General features: G+C 35.8%; 1 protein-coding gene and 1 pseudogene across 1 annotated transcript; both read right to left on the bottom strand.

Annotated features, from left to right (window-relative positions):
• Nucleotides 1-3420: 3420 nt before the first annotated feature.
• Nucleotides 3421-20700, bottom strand: LOC109703075 (olfactory receptor 4C46-like). The gene is made up of 2 exons (XM_074044704.1): nt 20475-20700; nt 3421-4337 (listed from the first exon to the last, which is right to left on the bottom strand). The coding sequence occupies exons 1-2, from the start codon at nt 20698-20700 to the stop codon at nt 3421-3423; spliced, it is 1143 nt and encodes a 380-aa protein (XP_073900805.1).
• On the bottom strand, nt 4544-4640 carry LOC141415809 (U2 spliceosomal RNA; annotated as a pseudogene).
• Nucleotides 20701-21789: the final 1089 nt, after the last annotated feature.

Here is a 21789-nt window from a genome sequence, read left to right on the forward strand (position 1 = left end):
TGGTCCATCTTTTCTGGACCTTCATTCATCCAGTGATATAAACCAGAAACCGTTTTATTAATGATTCTTCTGTCTCTAATAGTCTTCATATAAAAAGATCTTTTGTTATAACTAGTAAATATTTAGTGAGCTCTCCTTAACTCCCTGTTAGTGTAAGTTGCCTCTATGAAGAGTCTTAGATGGGCATTTTAATGAAAGTGAATTATAAGGGATTGGGGGAAGATGACTATGGAAGAGAAAGAAAGGATGTAGCCTCAACTGCTGTTGGCTTCATTATTGAGAGTACATTATGCTATAGAATTAGTTCAACTTGGTGGCAAGGGAACCAGCTCTTTTCACTCTCATCTCTGTCACTTATTGGCCAGAGGGGCCCCTGAAATATGGGTACTATCCCTCCTATTTTCTCTGATGTATTGTCCAGAGAAGGGTGGGGCTATGAGCTGTTAGCAGACCAGACTTGTAGCACTTGGGGCATGGCTCTGGCCTGGTGGAGGGGATTTGAGCTGGATTAAACAGTGTTCCCCACACCCTGCTTCCTTACTGGCAACAGGATGGTTCAGGCCTTCAATTTTTCACACAAAAATCATTACAATAAGCTTAAACTGTTCTCTTCCCTTCAGTTCATTTCCAATGCTGTAGCTAGAGTTATCACTCTAAAAGTCAAATGAAACTGCATAATTCTCTACCTTAAAATACTTTCAATCTGTCTTCATGCTAGCATTAAGCCCTAACTCTATTTTGAGAGCCTTCTTGAACTTCCCTGTTCTCTCTTCCAGCTTCTTGCTTGCTATTTCCTTTTACACTCTGTATCCATTATGGTGCCTATCACTCAGTGGGGATTAAACAAATAATTGTTGAATGAATACATGCATTAATAATCATAGCCATATCAAATTGGATACGTTTCCTGAAAATTCTCACTTCCTGGCCTTTGTTATATAGTTCTTCTCTAGGATCATTCTCACCTCACCCTCATGCCTCTGCATTCTGATGATTCTTTTCTTTTATACTTTAGGTCCATTGTTATTTTTTTCAACTAGGAATCCTTTCCTGACTCTTCAGCTTTTGTGTGTCCCTGCAACATGCTTTCATAGCACTATGTGTTTCCAGTTTTACTATTTATAACACTGTGCTCCAATTTTCTGTCCAATTCTTTTTTTTTTTATCTCTCATTTGTTATTTTATTACATGAAAAATGATAGATTGCAGTATACAGTGAGTAACCCTTAAGCAAGAACTGGGTTTATTTAAATTTCTTTTTATTTTTTATTTTTTTATTTTATTTTTTTTTAAGAGGTTATCTGTTTGTCTTTTTTTTTATTTTTTTTCTTTTATTATTCATATGTGCATACAAGGCTTGGTTCATTTCTCCCCCCTGCCCCCACCCCCTCCCTTACCACCCACTCCACCCCCTCCCGCTCCCCCCCCCTCAATACCCAGCAGAAACTATTTTCCCCTTATCTCTAATTTTGTTGTAGAGACAGTATAAGCATTAATAGGAAGGAACAAGGGGTTTTGCTGGTTGAGATAAGGATAGCTATACAGGGCATTGACTCACATTGATTTCCTGTGCGTGGGTGTTACCTTCTAGGTTAATTCTTTTTGATCTAACCTTTTCTCTAGTACCTGTTCCCCTTTTCCTATTGGCCTCAGTTGCTTTTAAGGTATCTGCTTTAGTTTCTCTGCATTAAGGGCAACAAATGCTAGCTAGTTTTTTAGGTGTCTTACCTATCCTCACCCCTCCCTTGTGTGCTCTCGCGTTTATCATGTGCTCATAGTCCAATCCACTTGTTGTGTTTGCCCTTGATCTAATGTCCACATATGAGGGAGAACATACGATTTTTGGTCTTTTGGGCCAGGCTAACCTCACTCAGAATGATGTTCTCCAGTTCCATCCATTTACCAGCGAATGATAACATTTCGTTCTTCTTCATGGCTGCATAGAATTCCATTGTGTATAGATACCACATTTTCTTAATCCATTCGTCTGTGCTGGGGCATCTTGGCTGTTTCCATAACTTGGCTATTGTGAATAGTGCCGCAATAAACATGGATGTGCAGGTGCCTCTGGAGTAACAGTCTTTTGGGTATATCCCCAAGAGTGGTATTACTGGATCAAATGGTAGATTGATGTCCAGCTTTTTAAGTAGCCTCCAAATTTTTTTCCAGAGTGGTTGTACTAGTTTACATTCCCACCAACAGTGTAAGAGGGTTCCTTTTTCCCCGCATCCTCGCCAACACCTGTTGTTGGCGGTGTTGCTAATTCTGAGAATGTCTCAATGGACCCCAAGCTATGTCAAGGCAGGAACTGGAATTCTCCTTATTCTCTATAGTCTACGAAATTTCAATGTGCCTCCTACATTTCTTGAGCTTAAAATTTTTGTTGATTAATGAACAATAAGCATAAGGTGTAGAGCTATATATATATACCTATTTATTTTTAATTGATGCATAGTAATTATACATATTTATGGAGTATAGTGTGACACTTTGATACATGTATAAATGGATATCTGTGACACATCGGCACATCTATCATCTTAGATACATGTCACTTTTTTTGTGATGGAAACATTCAAAATTATTTCTGCTTGCTATTTTGAAATATTCAATTGATTCCTGTGATCTGTAGTTACCATATCATATTCTAGAACATTAGAAATTATTCTCTCTGTCCAAATTAATCCCTGTACCCATTAACCATTTTCTTTCCATTTTTCACATGTCATTCCCACGTAGAACTGTAATTTCTAAAAAACAGTCTCTAATAATGAAATGCTATCTAAAACTAAACTGGTTAACAGAGAAATATAACATAAATAGATTACATTCTTAAGAAAATGAAATCTTGCCAAGAGGAGAGAGAACATCAAGGTAAATTTTTGCTCCTATGTTGAGAATCTATATCTAGTTGACCTTTCTATCATCATTGCATGGCAGAGCCTGCAGGAAAAAATGGTGTAAGAAATCAGTCATATCATGGCCAATGGCTAGTAAATATCACACATTAAGGTTTTAATACCTTCCTTTTCTGTCAGTTTCTTCACACTAATAAAATGGAAAAAGATAGGAAAACCTACTACTTTAGATTGTCACAGAAATTACAATTGTTATATAACAATATATTGTCATATATACTAGCATGTATTATTTATTTACTTTTTATTAGATGATAATTCCAATCCATATGCAAGGAACAAGCTATTAAAACTGTGCCAATTTAACAGAATTTCTCAAATATTCAGAGTGGCCATGGTTAGATTTTCTCTTTTCTTGCACCTGTTTCTACCTCCTTCAGTGGAGAATCTGTAAGTCAATTGCATGGCTAATTTTTTGTTTATCCAACATGTTTGACTGGCTGAAATATAGTGTCCTTTTGATTTTTGCCTCAGTTGAATCCATGATGAGTTGCAAGAACATTTATTTGTCACTTGAAAGAACTTTCCTACTACACATTTTCCTAATGGCATTTTTCATCTGAGCATTTCTCAAGGTATAGATTAAGGGATTTAACATGGGAGTTTTCATAGTGTAGAATACAGCAACTGCTTTATCAATGGAAAAAGTAGCTACAGGTCTCATATACACAAAGAATAAAACAACCACTGTGATGTGGGAGGCACAGGTGGAGAGAGCCTTGCGCTTTGCCTCTAAGCTGTGTGTCCTTAAGGGGCGCAGGATGGCCACATAGGAGACCAGCAGAAGGAGGAAGTTTAACAGACAGATGAACCCACTGTTGGCAGCAACAAAGAGTCTCAGAGTATGGGTATCAGTGCAAATGAGATTGAGCAAAGGATTTAGGTCACACATAAAGTGATCTATGACATTAGGGCCACAGAATGGTAATCGGAAGATAAACAGGATCTGTATAGTTGCATGAAGAAAACCTCCCATCCACACCACTCCCATCAGATAGCCACACATATGCAGATTCATGATGGTTGTATAGTGCAAGGGCTTGCAGATGGCCACATAGCGATCATAGGCCATCACAGTAAGCAAAATGATCTCAGCACCTCCAAACAAATGTTCCCCAAAGATTTGGGTCATACATCCATTAAATAGGATGATCTTCTTTTCACGAAGTGAATCTACCATCAGTTTTGGGGTGCTGACAGAGGAATAGCAGGCATCAACAAAGGACAGGTAGGCCAGGAAAAAGTACATAGGGGACCCCAACAATGGGCTTCCAGTGATAATGACCACAATGAGTGCATTTCCTACCACAGAAATGATGTAGATGACAAAAAACACAGCAAATATTATTTTCTGCATCTTTGGATTCTCTGAAAGTCCCAGGATACATTGTTCCTGTTCTCCATTATTTAATGTGATGGCTAATTACATTATCTGAAAAATTATTAATGCAGTCATGCATTTGTTAAATTAAATTTATTAAATTTCCCCATTCTAATAAACCATAAATGTCTACATTCTATCAAGCTGTGAATTACTATGAGTTTGTTTTAAGATTGAAAAAATGTTCTGAATTCTTGAAGATTATCTAGATTGCTTCTGGGTGAAGATTGTTTTGAGTATATACATGAGGTCCTTTTATGGACATAAATGTTAGGAATGATCTTTATATACTTATCCACTTGATACTACACTTGATCTTAGCCAAAAGGCTGAGAAGCGAGATATATATACGTATCCATTTGAGATGACTGAGAATGTAACTTGAAACAGAGTCATATAGTAGTGGAAGCTAAGCCTTAAAGGGGAGGTAAATGATGAATGTAAAATTCATGAATACAAAACTAAAGAATTTTCTCTGCATCTTTAGGTAATGGAGAACCTTGGAATGTACTGATTATATGAATAGAAAGATGGAGGGATTGAGGAAGGGAAATCCTTGGATATTACTCTAGAAAAATTGCTTGCATGCGTTGGGTGAGGCTCAGTAAGGAAATGGAAAGCAGAGAAAGGACCTCCAGTTAAAAGATTATTTAGTGTAGTTGACATACAAAGTAAGAGGGCACAGTTGATGGAAATATAATGTATTTAATGTAGCAGTAGAAGAATTAATAATGCTTCTTGTTAAACCTAATTACTTTATAACAGCTAACAACATATACTTTTAAACTGTTAATTGTTATGTGTTCGGCATGGCATAAAGTTTTCTGTACACTTAATCATTAAATGATTCCATTTAATACTTACAACAAACTGCATAGTTAATATGGTTTTATCTATTTTGCAAGTGGGGCAACAACCTCACAGATTCAAAGTCATTACATGGAGTAAGATGATAATGATATGCAAAACCATTGCATACTTGGTGTGTTCTGTGTTTACAGACATTTCCTGGTTTCCTTTTCACTGCAATTTTAAAACATGTTACTTTTATTTTTATATTTATTTTACAGATTAGAAAAGAGAAGCACAGAAGTTAGAGATTCTGACCATGATCCAGCAGCCAATTAAAGAGCAGAGCTGATTAGATCTTATTCCTATGTATTTATCCTTTGTACTTCAACTTCTCAACACAGACCCTGTAATGTTCTAATAAATAATATTAAACTTGTAATCTCTTTTAATATGACATTTACAATTATTTTAATAGTACTTAAGAGGAAAATTTGTGTGAGACATTTTCATTAGCATACATGCATGCACATAATGATATCTTTGCATTATAATGTGCTATCTCATTAAGTAATGAGCTTTCTGTCTTGGCCTCTCTCACAGCCCCAACTTCCTTCTTCTCTAATACTATTACAGAATTTAGCCCTTTGACTCTTCTTCAAAATGTCAAAAAAGACTTAATAGTTGTTATAGTATATAGATTTTACAACTCCAAATCTAGATTAGAACACTAGTTCTTTCAAATGCAATTTAAACAAAATCCTGGGTGCATTTATTCACACCTTACCTAATTATTTCTCACTTTATATTATTTCTATAATGTGAAAATAATAATATACACCACAGGATTTTATGAGAATTGATAGAAGGAGAATATATGAAAAGATCCATCACAGTACTCTGGATACATATCGATTGTGGCCTTAGTTTTAAGTGTATACAGCTAAGAGACAGGCAGAACTGACAATAGAGCAGTAAAGCAGAGACGTGTTTAACTGTCCAGTAAGCTTAGGAAGAATCATTGTCAGTATTACTCTCAAAGAAGCCATAGACTCACATAATTCACTGCAGTTGTTTTTAGGAAGCATTCTCTGTGTTTGTGATTTGAGGAGAGAGCTGAATATTTTTGATATTTATGGTTCATATTTAGTTATTTTATGTATGTGAAATATTTGAAAACTTTTTTCATGATTTGTCTTGATTATTAAGGAGATGTTCCATGGAAAATGTATGGTAATTGCTTTCAGAGAGTTGGATACTACAAATTGCTTAAATTATTGCAACTGTCAAAAAAAACCCTTGTAACTGTCAAATCATGTGAGTAATATTTTTAATTTTATTTTGTAGAATTAGGGTAAGGCTAAAAGACTGAAATACTATATTTGAAAAGTTTTAAAATAATTTTACTATGTATGAAAAGTAATAATCTTTTATAAACATTAATACTACTGAAAAACTTACCTTAGTTGTCTTCAATGATTCTAATGACATTAAGAGTGTTCAGACACAATCTCTTCTTTAAGGTCACTCCTAAGAGTAAATAATTTTCAATATGAAATATATTTCACACCTAAAAATAGTGTTTAAAATTTGAAATTAAATCAAAGTTAAGAAAATGTCATTTTAAATATAGAATTTCTTTTCTAGCCTAAAGCTTCAAAAACAGTTTTACAGAAAATCTAGGGTTTTAATTTTTAATGGATTTACTTGAAATGTTGTAGAGAAATGATATTCTGTGCAAATCTGAGGTTTCCACAGGGCAAAATAAAGGAAATGTGGAAGAAATACATTTTGGTGAGTCTCTCCACTCATGATGAGTGTTCTGGAGATATTAACAACAAACTCTTTTAATCTTGTACTGCACAGACATTTTAAAAGGTTTTTATAAAGATTCAGGGACCTTGTCTTGTAACTGTGCTTTTTCTCCCAGGAATTAATCATCTTTTTTGATGGAAAGGTTTTTGTCTTAGCAGATATTCTGGAGAGACAAGTTAGTAAAAAAAAAAAAACCATTCTTGGGTAGGGAATAAAATTCCCTACCCAAGGAAAGTAAACTGTATGACCTTTGGGTTGTTAAGAAATCTGAATGCCATGTTAATATCAAGGTGGCATAATTCCAGCATGGAAGCCTCTGTTCCAATTTCTTTTTTGACTCATGCAACAGATGAAGCTTCAGTTTTCTTATCAATATTAAACTTTTTCTGAAAATCCACTCTTGATTGTTTGAGAGCCAGAGCAGTGAGGATACAATTAATGGTAGCTATTTTAAAGTACTTTGTTCCAAAAATGTACTCTTTTACTACCATCCCTGCTTTATGAGATATATTTGATAAATAAAATGGCTTATATTTAAGATGTACTACATGATGATTTTTGCATATATGTACACTATAAAGCAAGCTTGTTAACATCTTTATCACCTTGCATAGTTAGCATTATTGCTCTTAACATTATATTTTGGTAATGGGAAACCTAGATCTACCCTCATAGCAAATTTCAAGTGTACAATTTAGAACTGTCAGATATAGTCATTTTGCTGTACATTAGATATACAGAATGAATTCATCTTAAATCAGTCAAACTTTGCACCTCCTGACCAACATCTCCCACTTTCTTCCTCCTCTAAGCCTTTGGCAACCCTCATTCTACTTTCCACTTCTATGATTTTGAATTTAGATTTCACACATATGTGAGATCATACACTATTTGTCTTTATATCTGACTTCTTTTGCTTAATATAACGTCCATTCACATTATCTCAAATGGAGAATTAAATTCTTTTTAAAGTTTGTATTCCATTATACATGTGAAATTTCTCCACCACAACACACCCATTTCCTATGTTCATTAGTCCATTGATGGATAATTACATTGATTCTACACCTTGATTATTATGAATTGTGTGGTAACGAACATGGGATTGGAAGTATCTCTTTTAACTGATTTGGTTTCTTTTGAACACACACCCAAACTTAGGTTGCTGGATTATAAAGTAGTTATGGATTAAAAAGGTAAAACAAACATTTTGGGGGAAGTTATATAACTTTCTTAATGAACTTCCATATGGTTTTCCATCATGGCCATACAAATTTACATTCCCACCAACAGAGTATAAAGTTTCCCTTTTCTCCAGAACATCCTCACCAACACAGTCTTTTTCTTGTTGTTGATAAAGCCATCCTAACAGCTATGAGGTGATATTTCATTGTGGTTTTATATGAATTTATATGATGATTGCTTATTTTGAACACTTTTGTATCTAACGGTTAGACATTTTTATACCTTCCTTTGAGAAATATTTATTGTCATCCTTTGCCCATTTTATTTTGTGGTTGTACAAGTTTATTAAGAATTAAATGAAGCATAAATTCAATTTTTATTTAGAAAGAATAAGCATTTATGAATTTAAAGAGGTCACATTTGATAATTGTCAAGAGTTTAACTAAAACTGAATATTTAATAACAAATGTGATTTGTATCATATAATCTTTATACCTTTTTTTTACTTTTTATTTTGCAATAATTTCAGATTTACAGAAAAATACAAAATAATACAAACTACCAAGACCTTGGTTTCTAAATATCATTTTCTAAAAAAGGAACAAAGGATATTTGAAGGAGAGCTGATTATACAGCTGGAGTAACAAAAGTACAAAACAAAGCAGAGTCATCTTATAGTAACAGAAAGTAAGGAAACACTTAAAAAGCAAAAGTATGGGGCTAAGTCAAAGGGCCTTATTCCCAATGGCCAATTCTGGAAATAATTTAAGTAACAAAACAAACAGTGCATATTATATTGTAACACCCAAATAAAATAAATATGCACAAGTTCCTACTGTCATAAATACATGATAACTAATAAGAGTCTTCCATACAGGATATGCTATATATGTAGAAACTACTCCCTTCAAGAGGTGAAATTTAACTCTGCTGTACCCTCACTCCTGTCTTTGAGGATGGGCTGGATTTAGTGACTCCCTTCTAAAGACAGAGTGGGAAAAACTTAAACAATATAATATAGAAATCTGGAGATACTACCTTAACGAGAATATCAAGCGTTGTATCAGTAAGAATATCATATTGACAGCATGTATTCTCTGGTACTATTTTTGGAAATGTACTTCTCCTGTATAGCATGCTTTCCAAAAACCCATAACCCTAGTCTAATCACGAGAAATACATAAGGCAAATGAAAATTGGGAGGCACCTGTACAACATCTAACCAGTACTGTCAAAACTGTCAAAATCTAAAAAACAAGGAAAGACTTAGAAAGTATCACAGATCAGAGATGCTGGACAGATATAAAGACTAAATAAATGCAAGATGTGCAATGTGGTACCCTGGATTAGATCTTGGAGCTAATAATAAATGGCATTAATGGACAAACTTGAAAAATTTGGATAAAGTCAATGGACTTCAATGGTTATTTGTTTTTTTGTTTTTTTGGTATTGAGTTCCATGACTTCTTATTATGTTTTGGGTATTAACTCAGTATATAGTACATGGTTTGCAAATATTTTCTCCCATTCCATAGATTGCCTCTTCACTTAATTCCTTGGCATTGCAGAAGACTTTAGTTTATCTGTTTTTGCTTGTGCTTTGCGTATCATATCTAAAATAATCATTTCCCAGACATGCAGGTAGCATTTTCCTCCAGAAGTTTTACAGTGGGTGGGACTTGCATTTGATTCTTTAATTCATCTTAAGTTGATTTTTGTATTTAGGTGTGGGTTTATTTCTGGGGGGGTCTCTATTCTACTATACTGGTGTAGTAGAATAACTGTTTATGTGCCAATACTATACTATTTAGATGTATAATACTACACAATTAGATACAGCCTTGCAATAGCTTTTGAAAAAATGTGCAATGCTTGCAGGCTTGATCTTCCTCAAGACTGCTTTGGCTGTTCAGAGTCTTTGTGGTTCCATACAAATTTTATGATTGTTTTTCCATGATTGTAATGAATGCCATTGGGATTTCAAGTGAGACTGCATTGAATTTGTAGTATGCAAATTTCAACAGTATAATTCTTGCAATCTATGAACATGTGGTATATTTCTTTTTATTTGTGTATTCTTTAAGTTCCCTCACCAGTTCCTTCATTGTCTGTGTCTAAATCTTTCTCGTTTTAGTTAAATTTATTATTAACCATCTCACTTTTTTACTGTTGTAAAAAAGTTCTGGCTTGGGAAATACCAAATTTTATTACCTTTTTTCTTAAATTATACCTTTTTTACATTTACTTACATGTATATACATTTTTTGGGTCACTTCTCCCCCCAACCCGCCACCCTGGGCAGAACCTGTTCCACCCTCTTGTTCTTTGATTTTGTTGAAGAAAAAACATAAAAGATAAAAAGAAAAATAGCATTTTTGCTAGTTTGTGATGAAGATAGCTATACAGGGAGATTCCTTGTGTTGTACCTTGTGTTTCCATGCATATGTGTATTACAACCCATTCTTTTTTGAAAATTTAGTTGCTTCAATGTGTTTATTTTTTATGTTTACTTTGTATATTGCAACTGCACCAAATTGATTATAGTTCTAAGTCTTTGTTGTTGTTGTTGCATTTTTAGTGTTTTCAACAAAGATGGTTTTGTCATTTGAAAGCTGAGGTAATTTTAATTCTTCATTTCCTGTTTAGATGTCGTTTACTTCTTTTCTTGCCTAATTTCTCTGATCACGACTTCCTATATGTTTAATAGAAGTGGCAAGATTGGGCATGCTTGCATTGTGTGAGATGTAGAAGGAAACCTTTCAGTTTTCCCCTATTGATTATGATGCTGTGGGTTTTTCACATGTGGTCTTTATTATTTGAGGTAATTTCCTCCCTGTTATGTTGAGTGGTTTCTTTCCTCATGAAATGTATTTCATCAAATACTTTTTTCTTTGTTATTAGCATAAATTAATTGATACAAAGAGGTTTCATTGTATTATTTCCATATGTGTATATAATATACTTTAAAGAAATTAACATCCTTTATTTTTTTTCTGAATTCCCTTCCTCCCATCTTTAAAAAGCTTTTAGTGGGTTTCATTATGCTATTTCATACATATTTATAATATACTTTGGTTATATTCATCCCCTATAACCTTCTTCCCTCCTCCTCTGTGGTGCTGGTTCACTCCAAACAGTCCCCCTTCTTGATATTTTTAGGTCTACATTCCATAAATGAATGAAGATATTTGACATTTGTATTTCTGAACTTGGATTTTCTTGCTCAACATGATGACCTCCAACACCATCTGATTTCTTGCAAATGACATAATTTCAATACTGGGTTTTGAACTCAAGGCCTTGCACTAGCTAAGCAGGTGCTCTACCACTTGTGCCACAACTCCACCCCTCATTCTTCATTGTTGAATAATTATCCATTTATGTATGTAGCACATATTCTTTATTCATTTATTGGTCGATGAGCATCTAGACTAGTTCTTTTCTGTGTCTAGAGATGTGGTCTATCAACATTGACTGATATGCATATTTGATCTATCCTGTAACTCACTTGGTCATAGTGTTTGATATTTTCAATGTGCTGTTGAATTTAAATTGCTGTTATTTTTTGAGGATTTGTGTTCATTAGGAATACTGGCATGCAATTTTATTTTCTTGTGTTATCATGATCTGGTTTTGGCATTAGGTGATGGTGGACATACAGAATGAGTTTGGAAGTATTTTCTCTACTTTTTGGAAGATTTTGATAAGGAATGGTTTGAGTTTCTATTTGCATACTTGTTAGAATTTGCATGTGAAGATATCTACTCCTGTTTCTGTTATTGTTGTTTGAAACTTTTCAATTACATATTTGATCTTATTCATTATTGGTTCATTAATTATTTCTTTTTCTTCTTGATTGAGTTTTGTTAAGTTGACTGTCTTTTAAGAATTTATCCAAGGCTATGAATTTGTTGACATATTATGCCTCATAATATTCTTTTGTGATCCTTTGATATTTCTTAGGCATTCATCCTAATGTCTCTTTGAATATATATTGTAGTGGGAACAAAGGGGCCATGACACCGAGATCTGGAAGCAGCACTTTATTGGTGGCGCAGTGGCTCAGAGGGATAACTTCCAAAGTCTGAGCCCTGAACACAGTAGGGTTATCACTTTTATAATTAGCAGGTTTTGAGTACATCAAGGCAGGAGGTCAATGATTGCTCATTGGAGGACAGCTTTTACATTTCTAATTTGGGTTTAAGCCTATCTCTCTACCAGGGTAAGACAAAAGGTGGCAAGGTGTCCTTACTTTTGTTGCTCAGTTTCGGCTATTGGAGTTTCCTTGCTGAATCTCTAGGTGCAAGCTTCTGTTTTTGCCTTTGTGGTTAAATGTCAGTGAGCACAGCTACTGCTTGTCAGCAAGAGGTGTTAGGACTGATTTTTTCTATTTTGCTCTGCTATAATACTATTTTATTATTTGAGTCTTCCCTCTTTCTTTCCTAGTCTAAGAGTTTGTTGATCATATTTAATCAAAAAACTAAATCTTAGTTTTGTTGATCTTTCAGTTGTTTTAGTCTTTATTTTATATGTTTCCAATCTAATCCTTATTATTTACGTCCTACCTTCTGTTGGGATTAATTTTTCTTTTTACATTTATTAAGATAAACTCTCTTCTAGCACTGCTTTTTCTACCACCCACAAGTTTTGGTGTGTTGTGTTTTTGTTTTCCTTGACTTCAGATATTTCTAAAATTACCTTTTGACATCGACTCAATAGTTGTTCAAGAATGGTTGTCTTATTCCCAAATAGTTTAAAAATAAAGAGAAGAAATTCATTTCTTACAGTTCCAGAGGCCAAGAAGTCCACGATCAAGTGGTTGTATGCAGTGAGAGCCTCTTGTTCTTTTATCCCATTGCAGAAGATAAAAGATCAAAAGGTCAAACTTATGTTCCCAAGGTCCTTTATAATCAGCCACAATGTATTCTCAAGGGTGAAGCCTTTAGACCCAACCAACTCCAGTTGCACTCTTCCTGTGAACACCATTGCAATGGGGACTAAGCTTCCAATGGATTATTAAATTTTCCCATTTCTTACAGTTATTGCTTTCATGGCACATACCATAGTGGTCAGAAAAGATACTTGGAATAATCTTGACGTTCTTAAATTTGTTAAGGCATATTTTGTAATGTAACATGTAACCTACAGTAAGCAATTTGTATTTGCACTTGGGTAGAAAATCTAGCCTTCGGCTATTTGGTGAAAAGTTCTGAACATGTCTGCTGAGTGCATTTTATTTATAATATTGTTCAAATTAAATAAAAACTCAATTGATTTTTAACTGAAATTTGTATCCACTATTGAAATAGAGGCATTGAAGTCTATGAATTTTATTCTATTGTAACAGATTTATCACTTTGGATCTGTCAATATTTGCTATATGCATTTAGTTGCTCTGATGGTAGGTGTGTAAGATTTTATGCCATAATACCACCACCACCAAAAAAAAGAAATTAATTTATTCAATTTTTAACAAAATAAAACCATATAAAAACCATTTGATTAACATATCACTCCTCCCCCATTATGATAAAAATTTTGAGCAATTTAGAGATAAGAGTAAAATCTTTAAAATGATACAAGGCATTACAAACAGGTTGCAGTGAATTAGTGCAAAAATGGGTTTACTGCTAAGATCAGAAACAAGGTAAAGATCAGTCACTTTATTTCTGCTCATGATTGTACTGGATGTCCTCTTATTATTATTATTATTATTACTCAGTTATTCACATGTGCGTACATTGTTTGGGTCATTTCTTCCCGCTGCTCCCTCCCTCAACCTCTCCCTCTTCCCCCGCTCGCTTCCAGGCAGAACTTGTTCTGCCCTTATCTCTAATTTTGTTGAAGACATAAGCATAATAAGGAAGACAAAGCATTTTTGCTAGTTGAGTTAAGGATAGCTATATAGAGAGATTCCTACTATTGCTTTCATGTACCCATGTGTTACCACCCATGTTGATTCAACTCTAACTGATCTTTACATTGGTTCCTGATCCCCTTCTCATGTTGACCTCTGTCGCTTTAAAGTTTCTGTATTAATCCTCTGAAGTGAGGACATCAAACACTTTCATATTTTGGATTTTCTACCTATTCCCATATCTCCTGTATGTGCTCTCCCCTTGTCAGGTGATCCAAGTCCACCCACGTTGCTGTATTTGCCCTAGATCTAAAATCCGCATATGAGGGAGAACATATGGTTTTTGTTCTTCTGAGCCTGGCTAACCTCGCTCAGAATGATGTTCTCCAATTCCATCCATTTACTTGCAAATGATAAGATTTCATTCTTCTTCATGGCTGAGTAAAATCCCATTGTTTATAAATACTACATTTTCTTGATCCGTTCGTCAGTGGTGGGGCATCTTGGTTGTTTCTATAACTTGGCTATTGTGAATAATGCTACAATAAGCATGGGTATGCAGATGGCTTTGGAGTAACCTGTGTTGCACTCCTTTGGGTATATCTCCAGGAGTGGTATTACGGGATCATGTTGCAGGTATATGTTTAGATTTTTAAGAAGCCTCCAAGTTTTTTCAGAGTGGTTGCTCCAGTTTGCATTCCCACCAGCAGTGGACTAGGGTTCCTTTTTCCCTACATCCTCGCCAACACATGTTGTTGGTGGCATTTTTGATGATGGCTATTCTAACAGGGGTGAGGTGGAATCTTAGAGTGTTTTTGATTCACATTTCCTTTATGGCTAGAGATAGTGAGCATTTTTTTTCTTTTATTATTCATATGTGCATACAAGGCTTGGGTCATTTCACTCCTCTGCCCCCACCCCCTCCCTTACCACCCACTCTGCCCCCTCCCTCTCCCGCCCACCCCCTCAATACCCAACAGAAACTATTTTGCCCTTATTTCTAATTTTGTTGTAGAGAGAGTATAAGCAATAACAGGAAGGAACAAGGGTTTTTGCTGATTGAGATAAGGATAGCTATACAGGGCATTGACTCACATTGATTTCCTGTGCGTGGGTGTTACCTTCTACGTTAATTCTTTTTGATCTAACCTTTTCTCTAGTTCCTGGTCCCCTTTTCTTATTGGCCTCAGTTGCTTTTAAGGTATCTGCTTTAGTTTCTCTGAGTTAAGGGCAACAAATGCTAGCTAATTTTTTAGGTGTCTTACCTATCCTCACCTCTCCCTTGTGTGCTCTCGCTTTTATCATGTGTTCAAAGTCCAGAGGCACCTGCACACACATGTTTATTGCGGCACTATTCACAATAGCCAAGTTATGGAAACAGCCAAGATGTCCCAGCACTGACGAATGGATTAAGAAAATGTGGTATCTATACACAATGGAATTTTATGCAGCCATAAAGAAGAACAAAATGTTATCATTCGCTGGTAAATGGATGGAACTGGAGAACATCATTCTGAGTGAGGTTAGCCTGGCCCAAAAGACCAAAAATCGTATGTTCTCTCTCATATGTGTACATTACATCAAGGGCAAACACAACAAGGGGATGGTGAGCATTTTTTCATGTGATTTTTGACCATTTGAATTTCTTCTTTTGAGAAAGTTCTGTTTAGTTCAGTTGCCCATTTCTTAATTGGTTCATTGATTTTAGGATAGTTTAGTTTCTTAAATTCCCTGTATGTCCTGGTTATCAGTCCTTTGTCTGATGTCTGATGTATAGCTGGCAAATATTTTTGCCCACTCTTCAGATAGTCTTTTCAATTTAGAGATCATCTTTTTGTAGTGCAGAAGCTAATTAGTTTTATGAAGTTCCATTTGTCTATCCTTTCTCTTAGTTGCTGAGCTCTTGGGGTTCAATTGAGGAAGTCCTTGCCTATACCTATTACTTTCAGAGTGTTTCCTGCTTCTTCTTGTACTACTTCAAAGTTTCAGGTCTGATATTAAGGTCCTTGATCCATTTTGAGTTGATAGTAGTACTGGGTAATAGACTTGGGTCTAGTTTCAGTTTCTTGCGGATGGAATAACCACTTTTCCCAGCAACATTTGTTGAAAAGACTGTCTTTTCTCCATCGTATATTTTTGGCACCTTTGTAAAAAATGAGGTGGGTGTAGTTGTGTGTATTCATATCCGGTTCCTCTATTCTGTTCCACTGGTCTTTATGTCTGTTTTTGTACCAGTACCATGCTGTTTTTATTGCTATTGCTTTGTAATATAGTTTGAAGTCAGGTATTGTGATGATTCCAGCATTGCTCTTTTTGCTGAGTATTGCCTTGGCTATTTGTAGTCTCTTGTGCTTCCAAATGAACTTTAGGGTAGATTTTTCAATCTCTGTGATGAAAGTCATTGGGATTTTGATGGGAATTGCATTGAACATGTAGATTGCTTTTGGTAGTATAGCCATTTTTACTATGTTGTTTCTACCAATCAGTGAGCACGGGAGATCATTCCATCTTCTGTTGTCTTCCTCAATCTCTTTCTTCAGGGGTTTGTAATTCTCCTTGTAGAGGTCACTCACATCCTTTGTTAAGTTTACTCCTAGGTATTTGATTTTTTTTTGAGGCTATTGTGAATGGAATTGTTTCCATATATTCTTTCTCAATTTTTTTGTTGTTGGTGTATAGAAAAGCTAAAGATTTTTGTAATATGATTTTGTATCCTTCCATCTTGGTGTAGCTCTTTATGGTGTCTAACAGTTTTTGGGTCGAGCTTTTTTGGGTCTTTAAGATATAGGATCATATCATTTGCAAATAGGGATATTTTGACAGTTTATTTACTTATTTGTATTCTTTTTATTTCTTCATCTTGCCTAATTGCTCTGGCTAGAAATTCCAGTACTATGTTGAATAGGAGTGGGGATATTGGGCACCTGTGTCTCGTTCCTGATTTTATGGGAAATGGTTTCAGTTTTTCTCCCCTAAGTATGATGTTGGCTAAAGGTTTGTCATATATAGCCTTTACAATATTGAGGTACTTTCCTTATATTCCTAGTTTTCTTAGAGCTTTTATCATGAAGTGGTGTTGGGACTTGCTGAAGGCCTTTTCTGCATCTATTGAGATGATCAAGTGATTTTTGTCTTTGCTTCTATTGATGTGCTGTATTACTTTTATAGATTTGCATATGTTGAGCCACCCCTGTGTCCTTAAGATGAAGCCGACTTGGTAATGGTGTATGATCTTTCTGATGTGTTGTTGGATTCTGTTTGGCATTATTTTATTGAGGATTTTTGCATCAATATTCATTAAGGAAATTGGCCTATAGTTCTCCTTTTTGGAGGTGTCTTTGGTTTTGGGATGACAGTAATATTGGCTTCATAAAAATGAGTTAGACAGTGTTCCTTTCCTTTCTATTTCATGGAAGAGTTTAAGGAGGGTTGGTATTATTTCTTCTTAAAACATCTAATTGAATTCAGCAGAGAATCCATCAGGTCCTATATTTTTCTTTTTTGGAAGACTCTTTATGGCTGCTTCAATTTCCTTTTTTGTTATAGATCTATTTAGATGATTAATATCCTCTTGGTCCAGTTTTGGATGGTCGTGTCAAGAAATCTGTCCATTTCTTCATAATTTTTGTCGCCTCTGGTGATTTCCTGGATTTTCATGGTGTTTGTTGTTATCTCCCCTTTTGCACTTCTATTTTACTGATTTTGTTTTTTTCTCTCCTCATTTGAGTCAGGTTTGCCAGAGGTCTGTCAATCTTATTTATTTTTTCAAAGAACCAGCTTTTGTTTCATTGATTCTTTGTATGATATTTTTTTGTTTCTATTTATTATTTCTCTCCTTCTGCTTGTTTTGGGTTTTGCTTGTTCTTGTTTTTTTAGGAGTTTTACTACTGTTTTTTTGTTGATTGCTGGTTTTAATGCATTGTGGTCAGATAGAATGCATGGGATTTTTTTCTATTTTCTTATATTTGCCAAGGCTTGCCCTAAGATATGATCAATTTTAGAGAAGGTTCCTTGAGCTGCTGATAAGAATGTATATTGTGTAGCAGTTGGATTAAATATTCTGTAGACATCAGCTAGGTCCATTTGATCTATGGTGTCATTTAGTTCTACAATTTCTTTATGGTTTTTTTTGTTTGGATGACCTATATATTGGTGATGGGGGGTATTAAGCCTCCCACTACCACTGTGTTGGAGTCTATATATGTTTTAAGGTCCTTCAGAGTATGTTTGATGAAATTGGGTGCACTGGCATTGGGTGCATAGAGATTGATAATTGTTATTTCCTTTTAGTGTATTTCCCCTTTTATTTGCATGGAGTGTCCTTCTTTATCTCATTTGATCCATGTGTGTTTGAAGTCTACTTTGTCTGAGATAAGGATTGCTACTCCTGCCTGTTTTTGGGGGCCATTGGCTTGGTAAATCTTCCAGCATTTCACTCTTAGCCAGTGCTTATTTCTGTTGATGAGATGGGTCTCCTGTAGGCAGCAGATTGTTGGATCTTCCTTTGTAATCCAGTATTCCAATCAGTGTCTTTGATGGGGGAATTAGGTCCATTAATATTCAGTGTTAGTATTGATAGGTATGTGGTGATACCTGTCATTTAGTTGTTTTTGTTGTTTAAGGGTTTGATTGTGTGTAGCTGAATCAATGTTACTCTCTACTTTCTTGCCTTTTCTTCTCCTGTGGTTTGGTACTGCCTGCCCTTTCATGGTGTTTTTTGCTTTAACTTTCTGTGTGCAGAATTCCTTTGAGAATCTTTTGTAGTGGTGGCTTGGTGGTCATATATTGTTTTAGTTTCTGCTTATCATGGAAGACTTTTATTGTTCCATCTATTTTGACTGATAGTTTTGCTGGGTAGAGAATCCTAGGATTGAAGTTATTTTCATTCAGTGCCCAGAAGACCTCACTCCATGCTTTTCTTGCTTTTAATGTTTCTGTTGAGAAATCTGCTGTGATTTTTATGGGTTTACCTTTGTATGTCATTTATTTTTTTCTCACAGCCTCCAATATTCTTTCTTTAGTCTCTGTGCTTGTTGTTTTAATGATAATATGTTGTGGAGTAGTTCTATTTTGGTCAAGTCTGTTTGGTGTTCTGGAGGCTTCCTGTAGCTGAATGGGCATAGTTTTCTCTAGATTTGGGAAATTTTCTGTTATTATTTTGTTGAATATATTATACATTCCTTTTGCTTTCTCCTCTTCTCTTTCTTCAATGCCCATGATTCTCAGGTTTGATCTTTTGATGGAGTTGGTGAATTCTTGCACATTCCTTCACAGGTCTTGAGTTATTTTACTAATAGTTCTTTAGATTTTCCTTTAATTACCATTTCATCTTCAAGTTCTGAGATTCTGTCTTCTGTTTCTTTTATTCTGCTGGAATGGCCTTCTATTTTGTTTTGTATTTCTGTTTCATTCTTTTTTCTGAGGTTTTCCATATCATGGATTACTTCCTCTTTAATATTGTCAATTTTCATCCTTAATTCATCTCTCTGTTTATGGTGTTCTCTGTTTTTTCATGTTTATGTAGGTCTCCTATGTTTTCATTTATTTGTTTTTGTGTTTTCTCATATTTTTTATTTTTGTCTTGGAATTTCTTGAGTGCCTCCTGTATGCTTTGGTTGACCATGTCTAGTAACATGTCTATGAAATTCTCTTTGATTACTTGCAGGATTTCTACTTTCAGAAAGTTCTTGTAGACTTTATTAGGTTCCTTGGAATAGTTTATGTTTGTTTTTTGGAGTCTGGATCTTGGTATCTGTTTTCTTCATTTCCCTCTGAATCCTGTACTAATTTATTTTTGGCGGATAATGGTTTCCATCCCTTTTTCATCTTCCCTTGTTTCTACTAGCTTGGACAATGTTAATTTGGTATTAGCTGAGTTACAATAGTAATACTAACAAAATCAAGAAAGAAAGAAAAAAAGAAAAAGAAAAAGAAGGACAAAAGAAAGAAAAAAATGGAGAACCAAAGAAAACAACAGGGAGAGATGGTGGATGATCAAACAGCAAACCAGACAGCCAAACCCTTAAAGAAAGGCAAAAAAAAAAAAATCACCTGTTCTGGAACAGTTGAATTATAGCCTTAGTTGTTCTGGTGTTACTCCTTTAGCTTCCAGTCCTGTCTGTCTGTGTCTCCTAGGCAGGTTTGGTGCCCTCCTGTGGCAGGCAGTGGGCTGGCAGGGGCCTGGAGGGCTTGTTGGGTGGAGGCCTAACAAAGTGGCAATCTGGCAGGCCTGTTGTGCGGGGTCCTGGTGCAGTGGCTATCCAGCATGCCTGCATTGAGAAGGCCTGGCAGAGTGGTGGCTGTGTGGGCCTGCAGAGCAGGGGGCCAGGCAGGCCTGTGTGTTGTGGGTCCGTGGAGCAGAGATCCAGTAATCCTTCAGAGCATGGACCTTGTGGGCCTTCACAGCCAGGGCCTGGTGGAGTGGATATCTGGAAAGCCTGCCAAGCTGGGTCCTGGTGGGCCTGAGGGGTGGGGTCCTGGTGGAGCAGAGGTCCAGCATGCTTTCAGATTGGGGACCTAGTGGGTTTGCCTGATGGATGCCTGGCGGGCCCATGCAGAGCTAGGAGCTGGCAGGTCTGAGGGGTGGAGTGCTTGGCAGAGTGGAGATCCGACAGCCCATGTAGAGCTGTGGCCTGATGGGTCTGAGGGGCAGAGGTGTCCAGTAGAGTGGAGCGGCAGCTCTGCTGGCCTATGAGGTGGGGGCTTTTCAGGCTGGCAGTTCTTTTAGTAAAATGTGGTGTGGATAAGACTTCCATGAGCTAGGGGTTCAGAGTGCCGATCTTTCAGCTCTGCCTGGTACTTTACCTCAGCCAAGAGTGTGTCCAGCACCTCAGCAAGGTCCCTGATTCACACTGAGCTCATGCAGTCTGCGACTGTGTCCCAGTCGTCATCTTGGATCCCTGGAGGTACTTAACAATATAACCTAGAAAGAAAAAAATGCGTAGGAGTTTGGAAAGAAAGAATTAACCTGTGCTTATTTCAAAATAATAATAATAATTGTGCCTTTTATTGATTTTTTATAATAGGCCTAATTAATCTTTAAAAATAATTCATCTAAATTAATTCCATTCTGTAGATGAGAAAAATTGTGGCTCCATAAGGCCATGTACCTTCTTTTAAGGTAAAAAAACCTCCATATTTATGGCTCAATTTTTGTTAGAAACTTATCTGCATTTATTCACTATCTGTTTCCATTGAGCTGTCTTTGTTTGCCTGTAGGCAAATATGTAGTAACTGGAATTTCTACTTGCTTGATTCATCTTCTCCTTGAGTAATTTCCAGATTGTTGAGAGTGACAGTTTGAGGTTATAGGGCACTAGGAGATACCTTTGGAAAACTGAAACTGATTAGATTCAGTTTAAAATAGGATGGAACTACAAATGGACCTACAGGACTCACATAGTTATCTTCCATACGTTCACAAAATAATATTATCCAGCTTCGTTCTAAAACTTGGTGACCTTCTGAAGCCCCCACTCACTTTTCTCACATAGGCCTTGAGTATTATCTTTTGGCTTCAACTTTAACATCACTTCCTTAAGAAAGTCTTCCTTAAACATTGCACCTCCACCACAGTTTAGCCCACATCCCCATTACACAGGCAAATAGCATTGTGTCCTTTTCATAGTGTCCACCCCTCTTCCTAGGCAAGAGCTGTAGCATTAGTGCCATGTCCCCAGAACTTTTGTTTTTGTTGTTAGGGTCTTCCTAACTCTTCCTGAGCCACTCTGAAACTTGCAAACCTCTTGCCTACTCCTGCTTAGTAGATGGGTTAACAGGTGTGCTCTATTATGTGTAACATCTTTTGTATTTTTATAGTTGAAATTTTGCATCACGAGGGCAGA

This window comes from Castor canadensis, chromosome 1 (genome assembly GCF_047511655.1).
Source record: "Castor canadensis chromosome 1, mCasCan1.hap1v2, whole genome shotgun sequence".
NCBI classification, from domain to species: Eukaryota; Metazoa; Chordata; class Mammalia; order Rodentia; family Castoridae; genus Castor; species Castor canadensis.

Bases quoted from the DNA above. Each gene is read 5' to 3' on its own strand.
- LOC109703075 (XM_074044704.1), bottom strand. From the start codon at position 20,700: ATGGAAGTCTTATCCACACCACATTTTACTAAAAGAACTGCCAGCCTG. The intron at 4,338-20,474 runs GCAAACCCACTA...TAATGTAATTAG, and splicing joins GCCCGCCAGGCATCCATCAG to CCATCACATTAAATAATGGA.